This window comes from Opisthorchis viverrini (assembly GCF_000715545.1).
Source record: "Opisthorchis viverrini unplaced genomic scaffold opera_v5_258, whole genome shotgun sequence".
Lineage (NCBI taxonomy): Eukaryota > Metazoa > Platyhelminthes > Trematoda > Opisthorchiida > Opisthorchiidae > Opisthorchis > Opisthorchis viverrini.
Window position 1 is genome coordinate 617626 of NW_008751915.1, and position 24566 is coordinate 642191.

At 40.6% G+C, this 24566-nt stretch overlaps 1 protein-coding gene across 1 annotated transcript in view; it reads left to right on the top strand.

The window, feature by feature from the left end:
* Nucleotides 1–3607: 3607 nt before the first annotated feature.
* The window catches only part of T265_09148 (hypothetical protein), a gene marked incomplete at both ends in the record, with an annotated part of 42058 nt that continues 21099 nt past the window's right edge, over nt 3608–24566 (top strand). Inside the window, 3 exons of the mRNA XM_009175150.1 lie at nt 3608–4504; nt 8096–8144; nt 24427–24471. Coding sequence (XP_009173414.1) covers nt 3666–4504; nt 8096–8144; nt 24427–24471 — 933 coding nt within the window. The remainder of the gene's footprint in view (nt 4505–8095; nt 8145–24426; nt 24472–24566) is intronic.

The following is a 24566-nucleotide window of genomic DNA, read 5'->3' on the forward strand; positions in this document are numbered from 1 at the left end:
TGGGGTATCTCATTTAAACCACCTCTTTGGTCCCTTCTAACAAGTTTTCGTTCACCGACTCCTTTATGCACTACCATCAGTGAATTCCTCCTGACTTATTTGGCTGCCAGTCACCTGACTCTTTTTCGGTATGATATTCAGTTATCAATGGACAGCTTCGATATAAGCTTGTCGTTCATTTACAATCACAGCACTGTGAAAGCACGCACATCTGTTGGCTTTCCCTCTGGAACGCGCCGGTTGATGCAGACATTCAGTTCACCATCCGCAAAACGTCAGTTTAGCCTAACGACATCCAGCTGTTAGCTGAGAAGCTGTCAGAACTTGACCGGAACAATGGTAATTCTGAAGATGATTGGAGTAGGGTAAAAGAGGTTATGCTCACAATTTCGAAACTATCTGTTTGAGGACCCATGCCAACTTCAATGAAAGTGGATCTCGTTACGGTCATTAGCTCCGACTGAAGTCACGAAAACTATAACAGCAACAAATAACTGACGTGGCACATGTAGATCCATTAAATGCCGAATAGTGAGGGGCCTAAAGATTGACAGGGGGCACTGGAGGGTTGCAAAAGCACGGGAGACGGAAAAGCTTTTCCACCAGGAAACATGCCATCCAGATGTTGGTAATCAAACCAACTGATTTACCGGCGGCGCGTATCAACGAAACTACCTTAGATAAGGATGGGACCTCGATCTAACCATAAAAAGCCCTCTTGAACGATGGGTTGCACACTTTAAAGAGTAGTGCACCTAGACCGCGCCAACTCACCATCTGATAAAACTAACCGAACCAAAGCGAGACCTGAATGACAACCCATCATCGATGCCAGAAGTCCAGCGTGGAGTTTCATTGCTTCCGTGCAACAAAGCATCTGGATCAGACGGTTTGCATCCTGTACTCTTTAAAGTAGTTGGCAAGTCTGTCGTCGCCAGTCCAACGACCTACTTCAGAAGGTATGGAATTAGGGGAAAATCCTCACAGAGTGGAGCGCTTCAACAGTGATTCTCATGTTGAAAAAGGATTACAAGGACATCTTACGGAAACACTTGCGGTTATGTCTAGTGGCAGTAGCTTTCAGGATATTCTCTGACATTATGCTACACAGGTTGATCCACCATCGAAAGTTTCGCACTGAGCTTCGCCCTGCTTGAGTTGCAACCATCATATCTTCCCCTCGCGGTAAGTTTTGAAACTGTGCTCTTTTTTCCGACGACCGACAATGATCTTATTTCTTGATATCAAATCTGCTTTTGACTCCGGTGATCGTCAGAACCTGTGGTGTTGTCTGGCGATGAAGAGTTTCCATATACGCCCCCTCCCGTGGGAGCATACGTGTCTATGGCATAAGTTTCATTGAGTTCACGACATCCAGTAGTGTCGGGCGAGAATACTCTGTGTCGCCCTTTCTCTTAAACCTCATATTTGATATCCTGCTTGAATTTCCTTCACACGCTTCTAGCACCCCGGGGATCGAAATCATCCGCGGTCGTTTATTCAGGAATGATATTACTCCTCTAGGGTCAAACCCCTTAGAAATGCAAATGATTTTAAACGGCTAAGTGATTCTACTGCGCAGCTAGGGATGCATTTTGCTTCTCTAAAGCGTAAAATACTGCTGCAAAACTATGTAGGATCAAACGCAGAATCCATGCATGCATGTAAACCGATCCATGTAGCAGATAAGTTTGTCTGAGCAGTCGCACAGGTCAGGCCGTCTGGTGAAAGACGAAATCTATTCCCAAATTGGGAAGACCAGGCTAGCGTTTGGCTGTCGAAGATACAGCGTAGAATGCTGTGGTTCGGTATGTTCTACTTTATGGATCGGAGATTTGACTGCTGCATTTGGACGACCTTCGAAGTACTGCTACCTTTGACCATCGGTAGCAGAGCATTACGCGAGTCCGATGGGAACATCAGATCAGTAACGCTCAAGTGTGCCAGGTGTGTTTGAAGAAAGATCATTTAGTCACTCGCAACAGGCTGCGCTTGTCAGATCACGTGCTTTATGGGTCGGAGTACCGTTTGCCCCGAAGAGTCCTCTTCCCCCAGCTTTGTGTCACGTGGAGGCGACCCAGGGGCGGTCATGAAGCATGAAAGCCATTACCAGTCAACTCATTCGCTTTGGTAAATGCCGTCTCTCGGGTGTTGGCGGGGGGGGGGGACCGCGGGACGAGACAAACCAGCAGTTACTGGTTCTGGCTGAAATGGTTTTTACAAGCAACCGCTGACGGTCTTGCATCAAAGTTGTGGCTTTTATCGCCTAGGTCTCATTCCCCGCAACATCGGACAAAAAGAAGTATCTGACGTCAGTGAACTGATTGGACCGCTGCCTTCAAAATGTGACTCTCATTCCATCATTCTCCTTACCCTCCGTCGATGAAGCTGTAGCACCTAGAACCACTTCATCTCGGTGCAAAGGTTTTTGAGCTGAAAATCCCAACTGAACTAAACCGAATTGAACGGAAGCCAGCAAGCATTTTTCGGTTGCTATACACTACTAGCAAGTTTGAAAACCAGATGTATATTGGTATTGAAGCATCTCCTTTCAGAACCGACAAAAATTTTTAAAGTGGTATGATGTAGAGGCAGATCACTCGTAATCAGGGACTTAAAGGTAAGGTCACTATTGATGGAAATTCTTAGTAGGCTTTCAAACTGCTCCTACGTTTAGCGTCCTTGGTTGAACCAGTTCGGACAAACGGAACTCAAATTTGAGAACAGCAGTGTGACAATGAATGTGGTCTTCCTAACCAGTAGGAAGGAATTATTGTCAAGATTACAGCTACCTTTGAATTCTTCGTAGTAAGTCATATCATTAAATCCGGATTACGGCAGCGAAGTACCGGTATTGAACACTGATGTATGCTTGTCGATGATGATGATAATGATGATGATGATGATGATGATGATGATGATGATGATGATGAGGATGATGATGATGATGATGATGAATTACTGAATACCAATTAGCTATTAAATTACCCATAATTTGCACTGTAGCTAACAAAATTTTTTCGCTCAGTTGATCTAGGAAGCCATTCATAGTAATGTGACCAAAACACACGTTGAAATGGTGCTATATGATTTTGCATGATCGTTCAACTTCTATGGGGTTTTTAATTGGGTTTAAAGGATTTCTGAATATAAACGATGCTGACCATGTCAAGTAAGTCCATAAAACAGACCACGGATATTTTAGTAGGATAAAGATTAGAAAACTATCCAATAAACACATAAAGAAAGGAATCGGCCATTGTAAGTTTTGGGTAAAATGGCGGACTGTTGTGTTGCACGAAGAGCAGTTCTCGCATTCGGCGAAGTTTGTGTGGAGCAACACTCCCAACGACTTAGTGGTTGGTCTGGTAAAAGGCAGACAACACTGTCGCTTCATTTCTCAAATGTGTTCGTATGCATCCCGTACTCCATTGATTAGGTTGCATTTTTCTACCCCCGTTTAATACCGAGGGTGTGTATCGACCGGTTCTCGAACGAGGCAGTCAGCCAAACTGCGGATATTTGATTGGTTGATTGGCCGTAGGAAGCTATCAAATAATGTTGCATGCTGAGATGGTTCTGAGCCCACTTGGGTTGTCAATATCCACCTCATGGTGGAGACGGTTTGGACGGGCCATTAGAAAATCCGGGTTAGTTCTGAAGTCATGAGTTTTGGAAACTTTTTGAGGCGTCTTTCGACCGATTTTGAAAAGTCACCATCAACTCATGAGTCGGCTCAAACCAGTGAGAACACTGGAGGCATTAATTCCATTTTTTCTACACCTGGAAAGTTGTTAGATTCAATGAATGTGAAGACCAGTCATTTGGTCTCCGAAATGAATCAGAAGCTCGATTTGGGTGGAAGGCTTGATAATTTAAAACAAGCATCGATAACGAAATTGGAACATGTTGTTCATGGCACACTGAGTCAAAAGGAAGCAACGAAGCCGGACCAAGAGAGAACAAGTTTTGAAGCACAAACTGTGCACGTCAACCCATTCAATGAAGGGGAACAAAGTGCGACTGATAAGTCACTTCGCCGTCAAAGTACACACACTGGTACGAGGCCTCCTAGACCACCTCCACCAAGTGCGGTCGCGCTGAGCAGAGCAATGAGCTTGGATGAAACTAATTTATCCAGAAATAAGCCTGAAGAGCGAAAGTTGAGCAAGAAGGGAGGACTGTCCCCAACACTCGAACCTGCCAAAGAGGCTGAAGAAGAACGCTTTGGTGGCAACAGACCTGCAGAAGACAGCCTCTCTACGGAACAAAAACGAAGCTTCTCAGAAAGATCCGTTGAAGATGATGACGGAGATAGTTCAGCTTCCGAATACGGTACTTACGGGGACCAGCCAGTATATAAAGCAGAGGCTGAGGACTACGACCAACATTCCACCCAGAAACGAGACAATGATGTGCGTACCGCAGAAGAACTGGATGAGATATCATCAAGTCGCGTAAAGGAAGTAATGAAAACTTGTGTACCGGCCTTACTACATGGCAGGTAGGTTAATTAGGAAACATTTATCTACTGTATTTCAAGTCCCAACCATAGCATAAATGACTGGTTTGGTTCACTCTTTGCCAAAAAAAACCCCTAGACACGTTCATTCCCTCTAATCACCGGGGCGAATTCGGCCTCTCTTTTCTCAATATGCATACATATATATCGTTGAAAAATCTAATCATCACTGATTTCATAGCTACCGAACATGTAACGTTCAAATGTCCACAATCCTCATGAGCAGCATGATGCATATTGAAACGGAAACAGCCTATGATGAAAGGTTATTGAAGGATAGATCGATAAATAATGTGGTCATTCAGTGAACTAGCTGGTGGTGTGCTGTTGTCAAATGGCACTGCCTCCGCGGACATGGGCAGTGTACGCGAAACCATTGTTTGCTATATCTCAGAGGTGCAAATGAGTGATTGAGTAATGCAATGGTGCGAAAATTTCACGACTAATTCTTCCCAATCACAAAAGTGGGAGGTTTTTCGGTATCGTAACCGGGCATTAGTATCGTGAAACCTCACCTTCTCAAGCTACCCGCCCTTTCGAATCGGCCGTTTATTCCCAGATAGCTCTCATGGATCTTAATAAGTGATTTACAGGGTTTCTGCTTGTAACATTCAGATTATGTTTTGCCTCAGTCCAAACAGACTCTCGTTCGTGATCGAGCGCTCAATTCCGATAGTTCCTACGGTGTTCAGCTGCTAAAGCATCTGTTTTGGATTGCTCTCTAGTAGGCCAATATAAGGCCCAACATGTTTGATCGGGGAATATTGACAAGCAAGCATGTGCAACTTGTTACATAAATTACACATAGCAGTTGTGGGATCGATTGGATTTGTAACCAATAAAGAACATATTCACCTAATCAGATGTGACATTCTCGGCACGTTAGGCGAAAACCGTTCAGCTATCCTTCGCGCAGAACCGTTGTGCTATTTTCTGCATACCTCAGTTCCATAGAAACACATAATCCTCAGAAATAAAAAGTGAATGGATAGTTACTGAGTACGCGCGAACTGTATGGATTCAGAAACATCGTAAATGGCAACAAAACTACACAAAACCCAACGAATAATGCCTACAGGCATGGGCAACGAGGTGCTTGCGAGCCAAGTACCAAGCTCAGCAGATTGATCAGCTGTCACCTGATTGATCTACCTTTGTTTAGATATACTATCCTGGAGGAAACCGACCATGAGAACTATACAGCCCATTTTGGTAAAAACAAGCTAATGTCATATTTCGGAGGTAGTATCTTTATTTGAATTCTGTTTAAACTACTTTTGCCGATGATAGGTACTATTTGATTTCAAGTGCTACCTCCAAAGTCATTTAAACGACAGCTCCTTAAATCGGTAGGAAAAAACTTATGTAAGTCTTCAGCCTTGGGATGTAAACCGGAAGAAGTATCGATGTACAAAGACTACGCGTAACTATCAGATAGGCAACACCTAAAATGAACCTATCAAAGGAGGCATTTGGTCAATTATTAAGCAGTTAATCCTGATGCTTTCTGGAAAATTTAAGAGGGTTCAGTAAACTGATACCTAGAAAGTTGGATTGATGACCACTGTGGGTTGCGTTTATCCAGAAAAAGAGTGCGTTAAAATCTGGAATATGTTGTTTTCAAAAGGGGACAAGGCAGACACAGAACATGTCTCATGTTGCTCTTCCCTAAAGAACACGAAGGGAATGAAGGTTGCGTGTTTGGACGGTTGATGACGGCAGTAAGGAATCGCATTTCTCGGAGGTATAACTAGCAAGTGCCGACCTTCAGTGAAGACGAGTACTGAATATGGATGATCCAGATGGTTTAATGTGCTATCAACACGAATTCAGGTGAAGATGAGGCTTCGTTAAGCAATGTTATCAAAGAGGCTACAAGATCTTATGGAGTACAATATCTGCGCGAAGCAAAATCGCTTCGGTACTGTAGAAAAACAGTCAGACGACATGATGATGCGTGAGTTTAGTTAATTATTACTTCACCAAATATACCATACGATAAACCGCGGTAAATGGTGCCTAAGTTCGAAGACATGCGTTTATTGGTTGACGGTTAAATAGACTTATATAATCCGAGACTGGCCATATCAATGGTTACAAACATAGCCAGACATGGCCCAGTCGCACCCTCAGTAGCGCTCATGCATCCAAGCTATTGCCTTCAGTGCACAGCTACTTTCCCAATTCCTCCACCTAACAGTCAACCTACAGTGCCGTATTTACGCACTGATTTGTCAGCTTCCGCCTCCAATGCGCAGCTATCTACCCCACCTCCCCGAATCATCGGTGAACGAAACTGTGGCAGCTAAAACCACTGTACGACGATTAAGCGGTTATTCCAGCTGACAATGATGATGATGACAATGACAATCAATACGTAATCATGTTTCCAGAAACAAAACCAAGAGAGCCTAATTACGTTCCTGTTGTACGGTGTCTTGTGACTAACTCAAATTTGAAATCGGTTTTTCATTACAAAGGCTTAACTTAATGGAAGATTTATTCACACTGCAGGCATAATTGATAAAAAAGCAATCGTAGTGAAAGAGAAAAAAGAAACCGTGGTAATGGTGAGTGGTTCGCCTGCCTGCTCATAAATACAAATTTACAGTAGTTGACAAACCAGATTAAGCAAGGTCAACCTTGTCGTAATTGATCGCTGAGAGGAATTTTTGCCACCAAAATGATCTATGGATAAGTGGGGTGATAAGCAAAGAGCCGACTCTCGTTTGCAAGTTCTCCAGTATATTGCTGGAACAATGTTGCCCGTACGACAAAGTGGGATAACTTTTCGTCATATCAAAGTGCAGCTTTGAGGGCGTTTCTTCTTGCCGAGTGAGTGTTTCTTGGTTCTATGGGAGATCATTCTAGATTATCACGCCAAATTCAAAATGAGTCATTTTTGTAAGAACACTGGAGTAAAAAGTGACAAAGATAAACATTTATAACTTCCAAAATTGTGTAAATACCCATGTCGTGCTATTTTCCTTTTCCTAAAGGTCCAAACATATTAGCTTGCGCGCAACCGATCCTAAACCATTCATCACGCTATGTGTTGCCGCATCAACCATAGCCTACTTGTTTAACCGGATAGTGTTACAGAGATGCTGACGACGACAATAACAATATTACGCTTACTTTTGCTATTTAGCTTTTACCCAGTCACAGATTTCTAATGTGTGCTCCAGTGCAACTTAGGTCTCCGTGCCAGTTAGACAGCATTTTAGACAGAAGTTCCTTGTTCATGATTATCTGAAGTCAGTACATTGATTTTATTAAATTCTCTTTGCGTGGCTCATAAATACTCTTAACAGTTATGTCACTCTCAGTGCGTTGCGCCTAAGAATAAGGTGACCTGGTCAGCGGTGAGTATATGAAACATAAACACCCATTTATTATTATTATTAATAGGTGAAACGTATTTGATTGCAAAGAAGATCACTACAAACAAGATGTAACCACATAGATGAGAGTTTAAACGTCTAAAACCCATGAATGTGACTGCTCCCTTGCTTGACATAAATATATCACCTACAATGTTTTCGTTGAGTCTTACATTAGATTCTTTTTTAGGTACCAAGAAGTGCAAAATTTTGACCCTGAACTTCAGGAAATGCTCGGAGTAAGTCCTCATAATTCTGTGCACCGTAGCGTTGTTCTCTCCAAAAAAATTGGAACAAATGGACTATCAGGTCATCGCACTGACCTATAATCTTGTTCTTATTTATTTTCATGAACCCTTACGATCCCATTACTTCAAGTGTGGTTTCGTGAGTAGTTTGATGGTACACCCATAGACACAGTTGAATATTATCATCACAATGCACAAAAGAAATGAATAGAATGGACCTCTACTAATAACAAACACTTTAGTTTATGCTAGACCAAAAACTTCACTTATTTAAAACTACAATCCATCAACGCACTTCACGGGCGATGAACTCGTTTCGACATCTTTGAGTCTAAGACATCATAGGACTTAATTCTCGCTAAGCTGTTGAACTTGCGGTTAATTTTGACTTCTTTCTTGAAGAATCGTATAGCAGCAGTACTTAATTCATAGCGAAAAAAATGCTTGAGATGCAGATAGACACGCAAGTCATTTCGTCCGATAAATCCTTAGCCAACTACTCGTGAAGATATCTCCAGATTACGTCATCTTTATTTCTTAAAACGATCGTAATCACAATGTTTGGATGGTACTACTTTGGCCATTTGTTAAAAATTTATTAGTTATGTTGGACTTCACTGGTGAACAGTCAGATGATCGTCAATGAGTTCTGCAAGTACGGCAATACGGTTGCAAGTGTTCTGTCACCACTCGAATAGAGGTCATTTTGACGCTGCTTTAAATGGCCATACAGTCAATTTCATCGCTCTCTGAGCCTGAAGCCGTTGACAAGTTTTTTTTCTCTGCAAGAATAGGGAGGTAGAGATGGATCTGTATTTCTAGTAACCAAACCTAATTTTGAGAGCAAATTCCCACCAGTACAAATAAGGAAGACAAACGACGGACCACTGTTGCTTCGAGGGAACAAATTCGCTTTGCATTGTAGCCAAGTATAACAGTGGTATAGACTGTTGTTATGAAAATAAATTCTTGGATATTTGAAAAGGTTTGGAACCGGTTAAGAAGTCATCGTTTTAGAATGGCTTGGTACACAATTGGCAGTTTGTAAGTGGGAACGTTTCCGCTTTTAACACAGAAGCTTGGCCTGATGAAGCATTTGTGTCAAAAGCGAAACGTTACCCAGTTATAAAATGTTAATTCTTTACCAAGCACTTCCAAAACGAAGTTTTTGGATAGTTTCGTTGAATTTTAATTGCTTGCACTAAATTTGATATCTATACATCAAAATATTGTCGCAACAATAAACGATAACTTTAGGAAGTGACTCGTGAAAGATACAATTAACAAGCAATGGTCACAAAATCAGTCACGACGCGTTTTCATTACATTTTCATCTGACAACATATCAGCAGCAAAAGGCGTGCTATCTCGTTGAGGCAGCTTAAAGCAAAAACTTTTTCACTGTACGCCCGGTTTCTTTGTGAGAGCTGGATAGAAATCAGCAGGGCGGTAGTATGGACAAGCGCAAATGCATGCATATCAGACAGATATAGCCAAAAACAAATTACTGCGTGAAACTAGCCGCACACTGATATAAATCTCTCTATAGCAGTTAGTTTTAGGATGAATGTAGTGCGACAAAACTTCTTCCTAATTGATCTCGTAACTTGGTCCTAAGGGCTCTTGAGTTGACCGTATTCTCACGGATCGCAACAACTTTTTTTCAATCTAAGAACGCTCTCAAGAAGAATGCTCACTAGTGGACGTTACTTAAGAGCAGCTCCTCCTCGTGTCTTATTTTTAAAGAGTATCCCGCTAGTCACAAGTGTTGATAAAACACTCAATGAAGTCTAATAGTCGAATACCCACAATGCCAAATTTACACTGTTAGAACGTTGTCTTTGCGAACCTTGATGTTTACTTTGTCTGATAGAAAAAATGGTGTTAAGTGGTGTGATAAAAAGTTGCTGTTAACCACCGACGTAGGAAATCTCTCTCTGCGCAGATTCGTAAGCCATTCCCACAAATAACACCAACGGCCCCTACAGGGTTTCAAATTAAACAATTTTCTCAGCCAAATAAGCCAAATCATGAAAAAGTAGGGATAAAACTTAAACTTTGCCCTACCTGAGAGAACATGATGCCCACTGCACAAAAGTTTTGGTAACCTAGACCTCTCGTGTCACATTGCACAAGCACTATCAGAGCGTTACATACAAGGGATGTTTGGGAAGGGATTCATCAAATAATTGACTTGGGACAATTGCACTCGACGCAATTATGAAAACTAATCTTAAAACTAATAGAAATGGTTAGTTATCATATGCATTGCGTTCTAGATACTGGTGCGCCGTTCTGTTCAGCGGACTGCGAAGTGTATATATGACCAATAAAAAGTGACCGCGAATAGGCTTGCGGCATGTTCATCCAAGATTTGCAGCTCAAAACTATACATCGGGAATGCTTTTGTCGTATCCCACGTTGTTATTAATTTATCACCCTAAACAATTGACACAATTTTCTCCTTTAAAATTTTTTGCCACCCGTAAAACCACTTTTGTCTCCATACGCACTTTAGGACAAACGGTACGTAGTTGCATTATGGTTCGTGAAAATAAGCCGACAAATTACAAACCGCCTGTTGCGAAACAAAATCATGTCACAAGGTTACTTGGCTTTGGTCAACTTTGAAGCGAAGCATTAAATCACCTGCTATGAAATATGTTGTTCAAGTTTTTTGGGATATATATGGTCTGACTGAGAGTTCACTACCCTGCTCATTGATACTACCTAGCTTGATTTCGCTAGATAAACCGTACTTGGAACTGTGAGGTGATTTGTCCGCTCGCACTACACATGATTTCCAACAATGATGGATACCGTAAAGTTTTCTGGTACATATGTCGAAAGTAAAAGCTGGTCATCGACTGAATCGAATTCACAGAATATTGTCTGTTAGCGTTCTTGCTTGGCAACTGAATTTCAATCTATCACTAAAAATCCACTACCCTGTATTTTAATATTCTTACCTAATAGCACCTCCTCCGATTAGAGGACTTGAACATTCTTACCTTATCTGGCCACTGACAACTTAAACTGGCATTAGATAGACGTCTGTATTCATGATGTAAGTGTAGATATTTGGATATAAGATCTAAATATCTAAAATTCGTCAGCCAACAGGAAATAAGATAAGGTGGCTAAAATTGGATAGGAAATAGGCGAAATACACCTATTTATACAAGAAATAGACTTCGTCATCGAAATTTGATCAATAGATGACGTGATCAGCAATACACAAGTTAGCAGGCATTTCGGTTTTGATTCTGCATTGCTTCAAGTTTGTCATGTGATTTTCATGCGAGGAAAACTTATCTATAGTTTCGAAAAAACATGCAAAATAATATGCTGATACCTCATTGGAAAGACGGAAGACACTCATTGCCCCATAGTGTGCAAAACACTAATTTTGCACTTGATGATTCTGTCGATGGCAAAATTCTGCCAAAAAAAGTTCCTACAGTCAGCACGTTTACCCCAAAAGCGTGCAGAAATTGGAAAAGGCAAAATCGTTTTTAGGCGTTGGGACAAATTATCGTAAGCATTTTCTCCATTGAGTTCAGCAAAAATACCCTCTCTGTACCTAGGCGTTTCGCATCCATCCCTTGTTCTATTGAGGGTTTGCCACTCTACTCCAAACGTTTCGTGCAACTTGTATTCAGCATCTTCGCAAGGCAGTCTACAAATCATATGGCTTCATCAATCGGTATCCCATCAACTCAACAGTGTGGATGCCCCAGCATTCCAGGGGAAGAATAATTTTACAAAATGAGTAAAACTCCCTGAATAGTCGCTGCCCGGTCCGGTCAACATGCGTGACCACATGATTTAGATCCTGCAACCAAAGGATGAGTACTGCTACATCCTGAAGAATTATAAGCCAATCACGCCGTTGTTTTGCCGATCGTGGAAGAATAAATATTCAAACTATTACCCTAAATTCGGGGTCCGAGACTCCTTGGAGTTTTGTGAGATGCGCACTTATAGACATCTCTAATAAGGGTAAAACAGCAGCACAGTGCATTCCAGCCTTTTAGCATATATTAACTTTACTCCATAGTTTCTTTATAGTGTCAGCAGGTAAACATTTTCACACAGCATGAAGTATTCAAAAGGGTTATAGGAAAACTCGGGCAATAATTTATGTGCAAAACCAAAGACAAACTGAATTCAAAACATGCGTTGCGGTATTCATTTACATTTTGGTTATAGCATTCTGAAATAAAATATATCTAGCCACCTACTTGGCCAATTTCAACTAGTAGAGCATAGTATAAAGATGTCTGCTGGATCTTTGTCTAAGTGGTGAATGTGAGAATTCGCATTTTGAAGAACAGTTTATTTGTGCATATCAGAAACACAGATATAACAATAATTACTGATATCTTTCTGGCAAAAATCAATCCATGTTAGCATTTGGCTTTTACAAAATGGAAACGTTTGGTTTCCAACCCGAAATTTCTTTCGGAATAATTATTAGTCAACCCAAGATTCAAAGTAATTGATCAAACAATTAATTTAATCACCCTGTAAACAATGAAATCTTTTGATAGGCAAAACTCAGTGGGATTCTTCCACAAAAAATTTGACTCATATTTGTTGCGTGTGCGAATGTTCCTGCAACACTGAGTCTGTAGGAATTTGCCACTCAAATTTTGCAGTAGAATTCTTCTCTAATTATTTAGGTTAGTGCAACATTTTTTGTTAGAAATAACGATGTCGATCAGTTTCGTTCATATCAACAACGGAGAGCTAGACCTCAACGCTCTGGATCCATTGGTATTTTGACGTCTGAAGGTATCAAGCACCAATCAGCTCCACTGAGGTTTGACCTGTAAACTTCCTGAATTTTTCTTTGGAAGGAACTATCAAAGCTAAAGCCGGTGGCGACAAAGTGGATTAACCACCCTTCCTAACAACTTATTCCGATTTTTGCCTATCTAGCTGTAGCTCCAGGATTAATGAAAAAAGCTAACTGTTCATGGTTTACTCCAAATTCAAGCGTCGCTGCTGTGTCCTTACAGGTAGTCTGTGGATAAATCAGCAGCTTGAAATAACGGGCAAGATCCTAAAAGGTTACCAAGCAACGACCATTGTCATCGAACTATGAACCACATTTCTCTATTATTGGACCCTACAATTAACGTAGGTTCACCTTATATGCTAGGCGCATTTTCCTGCTCAGGTGTAGGCTCATACAAACCCAGTTAGTCAGCTTAAGCCGCTATCTAAATGAGAACAACGTGCGGGATCGATTCGCAAAAAAACTTTTCCGGTTCAATGGCATTTAAAACAATAGAAGGACATTAAAATGAAAGTAAAAACAGTGTGGATTCTTATTGGAAAGTAGGAAATTCCAAGTTTGCATCAAAAGAAGGAAGGTAAAATGATGATAATAATGGAGCTATATATTTATCTGGAAAACCGAACCGCCTTGTTCTTCAGAGAAGTATTAGTCTAACGTCTGGTGTGCTGTTATCATCGTAGCCATCGACAGCGTAACGTCACTGATCGAAAGTAATGCTTCCGTGCAATCAATATAGAAACTGACAACAACAACAACAACAACGCTACCGACATCGATTAGCAGGCACCGCTTACAGCATCTCCAAAAGGACGCAGCGAGAATCTCGAACACTCCATCCTGGAAGGCGAGCCACAACGATGGCACCCAGACTTTTCGTGATCTTCTTCATACTCCCCTGCCAGATAAAGTTTTGGTCACCTCTCTGCTTCCACCGATTTAAACTGTGCGTGGAAAACAAAACTTTCTTCGGAAAACAATGGTTCGGTATGCGCAATGCATGGTCTAACCAAAGCAACTTCTGGTGCTGGGCACATTCTTCAGTGGAAATCCCTGTTGAACAACCAAACATTCATTCTCCAACTGCCTCGTTAGGGATTTTCTGACATCACCCAACACGAGCTACGGTCCTAGGACAACGATTCTCGAACACCTGAAGACGTCTCAGTTCCGCTGTCCGAACAGACCATTCTCACAGCCACACATCAAAACAGCTCATACTGTAGCCTATTAAACACGTCCTTTGAGATTCAGTGAAATGTCACTTTGCCGCCAATAGTGCTCTAATTTAGCAGATATGAACCTAACCTTAGAGACTGGTACACTACAACTAGAACTAATGTAACTTCCAAGATACTTTAGAGGCCACACTACTTTGAGTCTCTTCTTAAAATCTAAGTGCCATGTTCAGTGACTGAGTCCAGAAGCATAGGTTAATATATTATAGAAACAACTTGCATTCCAAAGAACGGGACGACTTTGGTCAGTCCATCCATAAACATACGCCTTCCTCCTCTGCTTGAAGACGAAAAAGGCGTAATCTTGTTATTCCAGACCGACAATTTTTTAGACGCAGCTATTTGAAAACCAAAGTTTTGAAAAATTTTCGATGTTCGCCTCATTATCTCGCTGATCAGGAAATTAAATAGTGGAGGAAAAAGTGGGTACCCTTGATGGACATTATTTTGCATGAGAAGGAGTACTTTGGACGCTCTTATAAGCCAGAAATTGTGAGACAGACGAATTTTGCTGCTAAAAAGGTATTCAGGACCAACGCAGTCATCAATCCAAAGCGATGAGCCCCAAGGAGTATTATTGATGGGGTGGGGAGACGGGTTAGAATAAGTATGTGAAAGACGAAAAAAGGAGAATAAAAGCTTTTCATACGTATTTCTTTCGAACAAAGTGTGAGTTTTCCAAAATCACCTCTTGTTAAGATGTTTGTAGTTCGTAGAAAGGCTGTAGAAAATCTCATGGTGAGGAATTTGTATTACACATCAATCAATAGAAAATTGTTTGGACATTTGTTTTATTGGCATTACAAGCATGCCCAGAGAAAGTGGAAAGTCTGACAACCTTATCGGGGTAGATGGTGTAAACAGGTTTAAGACTCCCAATCCACTGTATTAAGTGGGTTGAGTAGCCTATACGTGAGGGCGGAAGAAAGGTTTCCATTTCTGTCTGATAATGCATCACAGATGAGTGCGACCTCAAGCAAGTCGCAGCAACAATTTTCCATGTGAGCGAGTGCCAGTAAAGAAAGAAGACTTATCCACTATCTCACCGATTGTGCCACGCTAGAGATTCACCAATATTTTGTCGCAATGTTTTTATATCTACAACTAAGCACTAGGTGAAAATGATTTTATACTGAGCAATAAAATTTTCGTTGACTTGCGAAGCAATTAGTGAAACACTGATGAATGTCGACAGGAGATCAGACAATGTGATATCGATTGCGGCTAACCAAATGACGTTTGTTTTCACTATCCGGACATACCACGTTCAAACATGATGGCCTACAGTTTTTTTTTTCATTTCTTCACATGGTAACTTAAGTCGGAAAATGTTTGTGGTCCACCGCTTCTCAACCTTATTTACCATCCACAGGAGAATAATTGAACTAGCTGTTGGCTCCCCTGCGAATTTATCAAATCATTCGTTTCTCCAGAAAGTGTCTTTAAAGCCATATTGTGCACGACTGGTATCTTTGTTCTGGTGATCTTTTTTCTGTCACGTTCAGTTCCGTCAGTCTAAATTCATGCAGACTATTCACTTTTGGCAAAAAACGCTTAGAAGGAAAACTAGTCAGTTTTGAGTTGACCGAGACTTGTAAAAGTTGATGGATGAGAATCTAAAACCCGATATTGATGGTTACTATGTACATAAATAGCGTCCAAGCTGAAAAGTATACCTGTTTTTCGATATATGGGCCTCGGACAGACCCAATTGCTAACTGGTCTTCCCACAAACTTTTCAGTTTTTACAGTTCATCTGAAGTCACCAAAATTAGGACTCAGTCGTCTTTCAGAAAGAGTTTATTCTATGAGGGAGTCCACAATAACGACTCGTCGTATTTCTCCATTTTGAGGAATCCGGCTTAGCAAACAGTAAATTAACAATGGGGTTCAAGTTATTGTCATGGGATATGATTAACAGTTACTGGTTTCATGGACCAAACACACCATCCATAACTAGATCGAATTCCCAAATTTTTGTCTACTTTATGTTCTGTTAGAGCCCAGATTGTCCGAAATTTGACAAATACGCTCATTTGCGTACCCGTTTGGTTTTCACAAGAGGCCTACCGAAAACCCAGCTGAATTTCTCGTCTATGATGTTCTTTAGCTAAACGTCATGCTCCAGCCGCCTGAGATTTTATTTGGTCAGGTGTTCGAAATATCGAAATAGGGACTGTACCTACCTGATTAGCCCAAAGGAGGTCAAAACCGCTTGTGTTGAAGAATTTTCAGCAAATTCATGAGTAGTCTATGCTTACTGGTTCCATTAAACACTCATTTGTTTAACGATGATCTTGGAGCTTGTAGATAAAGTCATACAGTACCGTTTCTATAAAACGGGTCAAACAATAAACTGGATTTTTTTCAACAACTTCCGGTCCCCATCCTGACGTATGGGATATCCCTTTAGATGATAACAAGGTTAAAAGGACTTCGGCTGTCATCACACTTAAATTCTAGCTGATACCAACACCGCTGCTGACAAAAACATAACAGGTCATCCAATTCAAGTAGGCTTTATTCATCCCAATATTAATCCCCTGTATATATATAACCGTCATGGACACTGTGCCCACTGCGCTGCTAAATGCTACCAGTGTGACTGGCAGCTAACTTTCACGGATGACGTTTAGATTATACTGCAGGAAGTTGTAGACTTGTGGCAGTAATCGGAAGCAATAAAAGGTTTCGTAATTCCTAGGGTAAAAGTATTTGGGTGTTATTGGACATGCCAGTTAGACGATTATAAAAACCTTGAATGGAGGAAGCATTGAATCAAAAGTCTAGTAACGGGTATCAATCGCATCACCAAATATTCCGAGGGGCATGAAGCCGTATCTAAAAACTATACTTAAGAATGAGGACATTCGAGACATTGCACCATATTTTCATATATCAAAGGCCACTACTGAATGGTAGAAGAAAATCAATGATTTCTAGTCGCTCTCGCAACTTTAAAAGCACTTTTGTACGATCAGACTCAACAATATTGTGGTCTGTCAATTTGTTACGCAGCACTTTCCATTTTAATAAACAGCTGTTTATTTCTTAATCAAAACCTGCACTTTGAAGCCATCGCGTGCCACAAGATCTTTTCTTGCAGCATATCTTCTGTATTAGAGGTGCCTCTCAAAATTAAATTCTGACAACAATTTGGTTAGATTCATTTGCTCATTTAAATTGCACATATCGGGTAATCAGAGTTCTAGTTTCAATGGGAAAAACTACCTAGTCTGTATTCGGGGACACGTGCGACCCGACAATAGACAGTATGAGGACTTCCGAGGCTGTTTTATTCGAATTTCTTTCCATAAACCCATATTTTTTGACAGGGACGAACAATTCTATATGAAGGTTAACTTTTTACGAGGAATTATTTGGAGTACAAACAAGTGGGTGTGTGTTTGAGGTGAACGAATTTCGGTGCTTTTTATTTTCTACCATGCAAAATTAGTTAAGGGCCTGGTACCTGAAATGTTAACCGTACGTTTTCGGCCTTTTTCGGAAAAAGCATAAAAGTATTCACAAAGGTTTACCACGTAAAGGATGAAGGATGCCACCCATCATTTTGTATTAGGAAAATGTGGTTAGTTCCTAACCTCTGCGGGGTTACGTAGATGTATGTGTTGTAACATAAGATATTAATCTGTAAACGATAGATACACTTTAATTTCCCTCGTCACACTCGACTACTGCTGCTTACTTTTAATGAAACCAATATATTTGAGCGAAATATACACGGATACGATACACACTTAGGTGTCTGTACAAATATGACCTATAAATTAAGGTCTTAGTCAACCCACATAAACTCAGACAAAACAAGATGACACGTAGCAAAATATTGCATGATTGTTGGCAACATTGTCGATGAAAACGGGTGTGTTCGTTTGGACAAGATGTGAGTTTTGGCGGTTGTGGTGACCAACACAAATCAGTAAAGCAACCAAACGAAAACTTTTTAAATTTGTCGAACTCGTTGAATAAGAGTGACTATATGTGAGCCTTTAACCGCGTTAAATTCCGCTGATCATCTTATGGAGCAGATTGAAGGAGAAAATGACGAGATCCGAATGAATCACCAAAGGAGAGTTGCTGTGGCCCAGTTTTCCGACAACTGTTCAGTCATTATGTTAACCCTATTAAGAAACGTATAAATACCCCCAGTCACACTCTACTAATTGTTTCGGTTATGTCTGGCCTATATTCTGGTGGTCATTACTTCATTTGCGTAGACCATTTGGAACTGCTCCGTAACCCATCAGAATGAATCTTCTGTCTTAAACATATTATTTGCATACGTAATAGACGGAATTGAATGATTCATCGTCGATATATTCTGGGTAATTCAGTATGCTCACCCTTTGGTGGACTTCAAAGCAAGTGATTCCTGCATCCGACATTCAACAAAGTAACAATCACATTCTTGTGCATGCATGAGAAGCGGGCACGTTAGCTCGATGTTTCTAAGTTAAATTTGCCACTAGCATTAAAAAGAAATACCTACCAATGAATCAAGGAAAACTCTGCCTATATGTTTTAATGCCTGCCACTGAATAGCCTTAGAATAAGTCGTGGCCAGTTCGCATGCGCACAGGGAGGAAATATTATTGATTTATCGTCGTCTTTAATATGGGGCGCAGAATGCGTGTGAGGGATAATGAGGACAACAGAGTGAGAAATAAAGCAAAACAGATTTTTTCGAAGATTAAAGCTAATAAACGGAAACACTTTTGATTAATATAATTTAAAATGCGTTCGCCACGCCTTCAGAGTTGATAGAAAACACTCGGAATGAGAGAAAAAAGGTCCGAACATCCATTTAAATTGTACCCTGACGAGTGCTGTTTTGCAATTACAATTGAAGCTAAAAGCAAAGGAACTCCTGTATCTTGAATATTTAGGCATTTCTAGGAAGCTTTTATCCATTTTTAACCGAGTGACTCTGAGACATTTTATTCGCCGAAGTCAGTCATAACTGAGAATTCAAGTTTACGAGGAAACATGACCCGATTCGCCCATTGTTTGTCCATCATGTTAGATTAAGTTTTTTATTGAGACCCGCTTGATACAGGTAGTATCAGTCGGCATTTTTCCAGTATATCCTGACCATAAGTGAAATATTTCATGCAGACCCTTCCAAAGATAGATACTCCGCTTATGCTTCGTTTCTGGAGGAGTACTTATTCAACATTTGTGATGCTATCCAGGAAACATCCCGCAACCCCAAGATAAAATAACTGAAGGCCATTGTTTTGGTTTTCTTGGGGGTTGAATTCAAAAGCAAGATCAGCTTACCCCGTAAGATCATCCTACGTCCGTTAGCCGAAGTTTCAGTTGGTGTTCCATGGCACAGGCCTCTTTTAATTAAACCAGACTTGAAGGAAACTACTCACAAGGTCGAGGAGTTCTCGGCAACCTTGTGAGTAGTTTCCCTTATGAAAATATACTGTGCTATCTCGAGTATCCTGCCAACCGAAACATGAGACGGCCTGTGTGCAGCACATTCAGTTGTAGAATATCATAAACGAGAGATTCAGGTGAGTCTTTCGTGAAAACTAAATTGATTTGCATATGGGTGCATTTCTCGTAAACTAGACTTGGTTTATAATTCGGCTCATCATACATACGTGTCTCATTTACGGTACGGAATGAAGTCAAAATTTTTTGGAAATTTTCTGAAGCAGTGGATCGTATTTATCGAGGTCCTTATGATCACATTCCTTGCTGCAATTTAGTAAAACATGTCACCGTGGTAACGTAGCTAATTCAGTGGCTATTATTCGAAACAGCACTTATGTTGACCAGCGGACTGCTGATAAGCTCATATAAGAGGAATCGTTTTTCCAAATTATCCTCATCTCCGTTTAAACTTGTCAGAATAGTTGAAGCAGGTCGACAAACGCGGTCACGTCTCTCAGTAAGCTGAAAATTTAATCCCCCTCTAAGAGTGATATAACCACCAATTGCTTACCAAAACTCTCTGAAATCAATACTACTCAATCGGTCCCAAACATTTTCCAATTGAATGATATGACCAACGTATGCAGTTGAAATGTCCAGCACCTTAACAACCAGAAAATTCTTACGCGGATGACTCAATTTCTATGTATCATCCTAATGGACGAACCAGTTGGTTCACTATGGAGTTAGCTACATAGATTCACGCTGCTGATCAGGTGACCGTGGTCGAACGATTAAGTGGTCGCCATCGTTGAGTATTTGATCACCGTTTGGTAATCCTCCGTATTTCATGGTGGTTCAGCCTGTTACCCTAAAACTGCAACGATCGGACTAAGGTTTACATGGGACAAACCGCCATGCAGTCGCACACCAGAATTGGTGAGTATATAAGGTGGATAAACAAATCAACAAGGAATGCAGAAGAGTACCAAACGGTGATCAAAGACTCAACGATGCCGGTACATGCGCTAAACACAATACGTAAGATAGATCTAGAGAATGTGGGAGTTTTAATAAGGGGGCTGCGATTCGCACCGCAGCGGCTAATAGCCAAGGCGGTGGAAATTACCAAGCATCATAGTGCGAATAAAGTCGAGGGTGTGGAACTGGTTAGCGTGTGGAGAGCGGTCTTAGATAAACCGAGTTGACACGTGACTACGGGGTTGTCAGTGCGCGTGAAATCCCGACCGTGAAACCCGACCAAAGGTCACAGAACTCCTCTTCTGTACACAACTGTCGTAGCACTAGCTCATTCACACAAACGGACGAAAAGTTCAAACAGCGTTCAAGAGGGATGATCACGTGAACCAAGCCGGAGGAACTATACCCTAAGCTGGACCCAAATCCATTCAAGTTTCGCCATCAAGTTAGCACTTGGAAACCCACCCTAACACACAAAATCCCTTAACCGACACCTAACACAGATTTAGCTTGATTTAGCCGAGTGGTTCTCCTTCCGCCTTAAACCTCAACCAAACTTGTAACCTAGTCACTTGGTCTGAAGAAGCTTGTGTCGAAAGCGAAACGTTGCCCAGCAATAAATCTACCGATCGTTACCAAACTTTTCCTCAAACATCTTCAAACCTTCGATCAATAAAAATTTGGCTTGATGTCTATTTGGAATTCCTATGAAAATCGTCAGACAGCACACATGGCCCCCTATCTGTAATTCGAAGTGAGTTTGTGCTGACAAGTCTCCTAGTAAAAATTTTCATGAAGTACCATTAGGCATTTTGCAAACTCTATGTGTAGGACAGGTTCATTAGAAGTAGACATATTATAGACCAGTATTTGCAGAATGAAACCAGAGAGCCCAAGGTTCTTTCCGAAACGATTTTCTAGTCTCAGAAATAAGGTATCGTCAAAAACGGTGGTAGTAAACATGGAAACGTAAATTTATAATCCGAATTTATCGTGATGCTTCTCTGCTCTTTGTGATTTTCGGTCCATGTGACAACCACTCGGTGGTTTTGTACGAATCAATCAGTGCGTTTCCAACTTCGTGTTCTTCAATACTTTGATGTTCCTTGAAAGCAAATAACTTGTTGGATCAAAAGATAATGGTATTTGTAAGCGCGTCTTCCGAGTAGGACAGTTTTCTTCTCTCTAGAGTATTGCCATCATGCGTAAATCAATCGCTAGTCACCAGTGCAGGTTTGCCTGTGTGTTTTACAGAAAAAAATCATACCGGAACAGTTGATGCAAATTATTCCTGCCTCAACTAACACTTCCGGTTGCTCTTAACCATTTTAGCTTTTTCTTTATGTTGATCAATCCTCTGTTTAAAATCCCTTCTAAGTAACTTTTATTAGTTAACCGCAGCAGCCTATTCCCGAAAGGATTTTTACCATTTGACCATGATTTCCCAATGGAAGATGAAAGCATACTATAGAGACCTAGTTTTCACAGGACGCACACACCTACTGGCCGTTTTTAATGAGAGAGCAATCGGGTGTGTGGTCTGAAACTACTAGTGACATCGTTTATCAGAAGCTGATTAGAGAAGAAGGACCAATTTGTTTGTCAAAACATACGCTTCCAGAAACCGGAAAACCCGTCTTGAATAGCATTGCACACTGTTTCGCTTGGTTTACTCCGGAAGAGATAGTAAAAACAGATCTTGCTAGCGGGCAAATTCAAGCTGTAGTACAAATGAACTGAAGTGCACAAGCAGTCTGTGCGTCGTTCCAGTGGACGGGTTCTATACTGCAGTAAAAGGTGTGGGATACTGGCATGTCTGGTGCTTGAAATTAGCTGGAATGTTAGACATTTGTAACGTTTTCAACGGGTAAACGACCGTAATTAGACTGACATTCTCGCAGCTTGGGGTTCACTGATTCGTTATTCAGCCAAATACGTTGGAAGGGATAAAGTATAGTCGTAATACGCTTCACCTAATGTTGCTGAAAACTCTTCGGCAACCTTCAGCCTCTATAAATGTACCACGATATCTCGAAAATCGTACCACCTGAAACATTAGGCAGCCTGACACAGCAAGTTAACACGCTTAACATATCATACACAAGAGATTCAGCTGGTTTTCTGTGCGCATTTCAAAAAAACAGAGTGGTTTGCAAATTTCTAGTAGAAACAGTGTCTTGTTTCTTTTGCAATCCATTAAACGGCATTTGAAAAATTATTTTTCGTTGAATGTGTCCTTCCCAAAAGGGCTATTTCCTCACGTCTGACAACGATGCTAGTAGACTCGCTTCAGAGATCCTTGGAAGCTTTACTGACTTCCATTTACTTCATTGCGGATTTAACACACCTGCCGTATGAAAGTTCTAATCGTCTTATCACACGACACTGCACAACCCTATATCTTAACAGATATACCCGATATGTCACCTTGTGCAGCTACTTGAGTGGACTATTGAAACAGACTTCTTCCGCCCCAGCAGCTACTACCAAGTAAACTATTGGGTTGACCTGATTATTTTTGTCCTAAACTTGCTTCAGAGGGCTAATCTTAGACAATGTAAAGCTTGAAACTCATTGAACATATTCAGAACTATGTTATCGTTTAATTTGGGGTGGGGGACATTAATGGTCATCATTCTTGGAAGCCCTTTCGTCCACAACTGCCGAATTGCGAATCTAAGAAATGACGTGATACACCGAAGGGTATTATTTTAAAAGTTCTTGGTTCTAATCTGGTGTTAAAAACATAATCGATTAGACTCTTTAAATACAGTATTCTTTCATAAATCACAGTATCTATCTGGATTGACGGGAACATGATCCTTAATTCGTCAAAATATGTTTTCCATTTTCATACTGTGTTGAAAAAAGGTTTAGAAAAGACCTTAAATATCTTAAATTGAGTCATCATAAAGCAATTTTTCTCTGAAAACAATAACGAAGTTTTTTATTCCTTCAAAAGACAAACAAAAATGCGAAAATCTCATATTTGATAGGCTACATTGTAAGTATCGTGCGCAGATGAATATACGTCGAATATGTATCAACAAATTCATACATTTCACTCGCTAGAAAGACTACGTTTTTTTCCTGGACTTTTGGACGCTTTCTTTGTGCTTTCACATGAGATCAAATAAACCAACAGGAAAATTCAAAATGTTTTCAACCAGATCGGCCAAAATAGATTCAGAATTCCCCTGGTATATGAACGAATTCATCCAAACTTTTACATGTCCACGATGGTAGATTACAATGTTACTAAAGCAAACAGTTTACATTGAGTAGGACCATTTTATGCATCACACTTGCGTTCACCCTTCTACGGTACAGAGAATATCACGTTAATGTGACTACGTCCATCGATATTCTGCAGTGAATGCTAAAACACCTAATGGAGGCGGCTCACTATCAAGGTCAAAATCTCCTCCGATATTACGTTTCTGCTCAAGAAACCTTAAGAAAACCCCCTCCAACACATACATCCTTCGCTGACATGTACAAAGTTTGACACAACACGCTTAATTTACACAGTTCCGTGGATAAAATCCACAACCTGATTAAAAATCCAGATGATTCCATTTCGATTTCAGGCATTCTGTTCAGCCCAAGTAGTTCGGTATATTTTGAAGAGAAGAAAATCGGCTTACAAAACTTTTCACTGAGTTATAAAACCAGTAACTAGGTTCTATCGGTAAACAGCCATCTTCAGTCATTGCTTCAAAGGCTTCAGTTACAAATTTAGAGTGCTTTTGTATATACGGTCTGTCTGCAATAACAAGCATACAGAAGCTGAAGGCAGATGGCCACATGCAAGATAATCACTCAGTTCTTTCTTTTATTGTAGACCTCACAAGGCAGAACTGAATTTGTTAACGTTATGGAGAAACAAGTAAGTTACATGTTATGATTGTCCGAAGTATGGGATTCATTTGAGCCGGTTGGTCAGAGCTCTGAGCTTCTGAATATATATATATATATATATAT